Source organism: Vigna unguiculata, chromosome 10, assembly GCF_037176805.1.
Source record: "Vigna unguiculata cultivar grain cowpea cultivar isolate G323 ecotype 2 chromosome 10, ASM3717680v1, whole genome shotgun sequence".
Taxonomy (NCBI): Eukaryota; Viridiplantae; Streptophyta; class Magnoliopsida; order Fabales; family Fabaceae; genus Vigna; species Vigna unguiculata.
In genome coordinates, this window is record NC_140801.1 from 8,236,115 (window position 1) to 8,238,598 (window position 2,484).

The 2,484-nt window shown below is 48.9% G+C and overlaps 2 protein-coding genes across 2 annotated transcripts; both read left to right on the plus strand.

The window, feature by feature from the left end:
* LOC114165179 (uncharacterized) lies at positions 1-576 on the plus strand. The gene is made up of 2 exons (XM_028049842.1): positions 1-260; positions 309-576. The coding sequence occupies exons 1-2, from the start codon at positions 1-3 to the stop codon at positions 574-576; spliced, it is 528 nt and encodes a 175-aa protein (XP_027905643.1).
* A 192-nt stretch (positions 577-768) lies between these two features.
* On the plus strand, positions 769-1,586 carry LOC114165180 (uncharacterized). Its single transcript, XM_028049843.2, has 2 exons — positions 769-1,181; positions 1,271-1,586. The coding sequence occupies exons 1-2, from the start codon at positions 769-771 to the stop codon at positions 1,584-1,586; spliced, it is 729 nt and encodes a 242-aa protein (XP_027905644.2).
* Positions 1,587-2,484: the final 898 nt, after the last annotated feature.

The following is a 2,484-nucleotide window of genomic DNA, read 5'->3' on the forward strand; positions in this document are numbered from 1 at the left end:
ATGTTTGGTCTTGAACCACGACCTATAGTCAGGGAGTGGAGCTTGGAGGACTTTCTGAAGCATCACCCGGCGAAGTTTGACGGCAAGACTAGTCTTGACACCGCAGATCAATGGCTGAAGGACCTGAAGCGCATCTATGATGCAAAGATGTATCCCGCGGAGAACAGACTAGCATTCTCCGTGTATATGCTCACAGGGGAGGCGGAGCATTGGTGGATAAGCACCAAATCCATCCTGGAGGAGAGAGGGGAGCCAGTGACGTAGGAGGCTTTCAGAGAGAGGTTCCTCTCCGAGTATTTTCCAAACAGCATCCGGTTCGCCAAGGAGGTGGAATTCCTCCAGTTGACCAAGGGAGGGAAGACCGTGACAGAATCTGCTAAGAGATTCAAGCACCTTAGTCGTTTCTACACTTTACCACTTGACGAGGAGTGGCAATGTAGGAAGTTCAAGAATTGTCTCTGCGGTGATATCCGCTTGATGGTAGCTCCCTTGTTCATCAAGGACTTTGCTGCCCTGGTAGAGAAGGCCAGGGTGATGGAAAAGATGAAACGGGAAGTGGAAGGCCAGCACCTATAGCAACCACAGCAGCCACAACAGCCTCAGAGGATCGGTGGACCATCTGGGTCCAAACCTAGGCACGAAAAGCGGAGGAGGCCATATGATAGACCTCACCATCAGCCTCAGGGGTCTAGGAGTTTCTCCCCTCAGCAGGGCCGAGTGCAGTGTTATATATGTGGAGGCCCTCACCTGAGGAACGCTTGCCCACATATGGAGGGTTATCGTCGGTGCAACAACTATGGCAAGGAAGACCACTTTGGGAAGGATTGTCCCAACCTTGCCAGGGCAGTGACACGCCCTCCAGTTCAGACTCCTCACCAGCACCAGCAGAGAGACAGAGGCAACAAGCCTCAGGCGACGGGCAGAGTCTATGTTATGACAAGAGTAGAGGCAACTGGTTCAGGTAACCTAGTTATGGGTAGTTGCATGATAGCTGGTGTGTCTTGTTGTGTATTGTATGATTCTAGAGCGACACACTCCTTTGTGTTAGATGATTGTGTGAAACGTCTGGGTCTACCAATGTGCGAGCTGCAGTGCGAGCTTGCGGTGTCTACTCCGGCGTCGGGTCTGGTTAGGACGTCTTCCTTATGTGTGAGGTGTCCTGTGGAGGTGGAGGGACATAGGTACAAGGTGAATTTGATCTGCCTACCCCTGCAGGAGTTAGAAGTGATCTTGGGGATGAATTGACTCTTTGCCAATCACATTCTTATAGATTGTCAAGAGAAGAAGCTGTTTTTTCCCAACTCAGAGGAGCCTGTGTTGTTAACATCTCAAGGGGTTATGAAGGAGCTACAGGGGGTGCACAGGGTTACATAATCTTCACACATCTGGGGGTGGAGCAAGAGGTGAAGACGTTAGTGATACCGGTCGTGCATGAGTTCGAAGATGTATTTCCGGACGAGGTGTCAAGGTTGCCTCCCCACAGAGAAATGGAATTCTTTATCGATCTAGTACCAGGAACCGGTCCAGTGTCGATGGCTCCATACCGTATGGCTCCAGCAGAGTTAGTGGAACTCAAGAAACAATAGAGAAACTTATGGAGAAGCAGTTTATCTGACCTAGCACTTCGCCTTGGGGAGCACTAGTGTTGTTAGTGAAGAAGAAGGATGGGAGTTCGCGCCTGTGTGTGGACTACAAGTAGTTAAACAAGATGACAATCAAGAACAAGTACCCGCTTCCAAGAATTAATGACTTAATGGATCAGCTGCATAGGTCGTCAGTGTTCTCAAAGATAGATCTACGGTCGGGATACCACCAAATCTTGGTGAAGGCAGAAGATGTACAGAAGACTGTCTTCCGGTCGTGATACGAACATTATGAGTATGTGGTTATGCCGTTTGGTGTGACTAACGCTCCGGCAATGTTCATAGACTACATGAACCGGATTTTCAGACCGTTCTTAGATAAGTTTGTCGTGGTCTTCATAAACGACATACTTATCTACTCCAAGACTCGGGAGGAGCACACAGAACACTTGAGGTTAGTGCTCAGCGTCTTGAGAGAGAAGCAACTTTATGCCAAGTTATCTAAGTGTGAGTTCTGGATGGATGAAGTTCAGTTTTTGGGGCACGTGATATTGGTGCAAGATATTTTAGTGGACCCAACGAAGGTCGAGGCAGTGGTTAAGTGGAAAAGTCCTAAGTCGGCCACAGAGATAAGGAGCTTTGTGGGGTTAGCGGGCTACTATAGGAGATTTAGTAGAGGGATTCTCCAAGGTAGTGGCACCTCTGACACTGCTTACTCGGAAAGACCAACCTTCACTTGGACAGACAAGTGTGAGAAGAGTTTTTAGGAGCTTAAACGGAGGTTGACTAGTGCTCCCATATTGGTAATTCCGGATGTTGGGAAACTGTTTGAAGTCTACTGTGACGCATCTCATTTGGGGCTCGGCTGTGTTCTAATACAGGAAAAGAAGGCGGTGGTGTA

Bases quoted from the DNA above. Each gene is read 5' to 3' on its own strand.
- LOC114165180 (XM_028049843.2), top strand. From the start codon at position 769: ATGGAGGGTTATCGTCGGTGCAACAACTATGGCAAGGAAGACCACTTT. The intron at 1,182-1,270 runs GTACAAGGTGAA...ACATTCTTATAG, and splicing joins GTGGAGGTGGAGGGACATAG to ATTGTCAAGAGAAGAAGCTG.
- LOC114165179 (XM_028049842.1), top strand. From the start codon at position 1: ATGTTTGGTCTTGAACCACGACCTATAGTCAGGGAGTGGAGCTTGGAG. The intron at 261-308 runs GTAGGAGGCTTT...TTTTCCAAACAG, and splicing joins GAGAGAGGGGAGCCAGTGAC to CATCCGGTTCGCCAAGGAGG.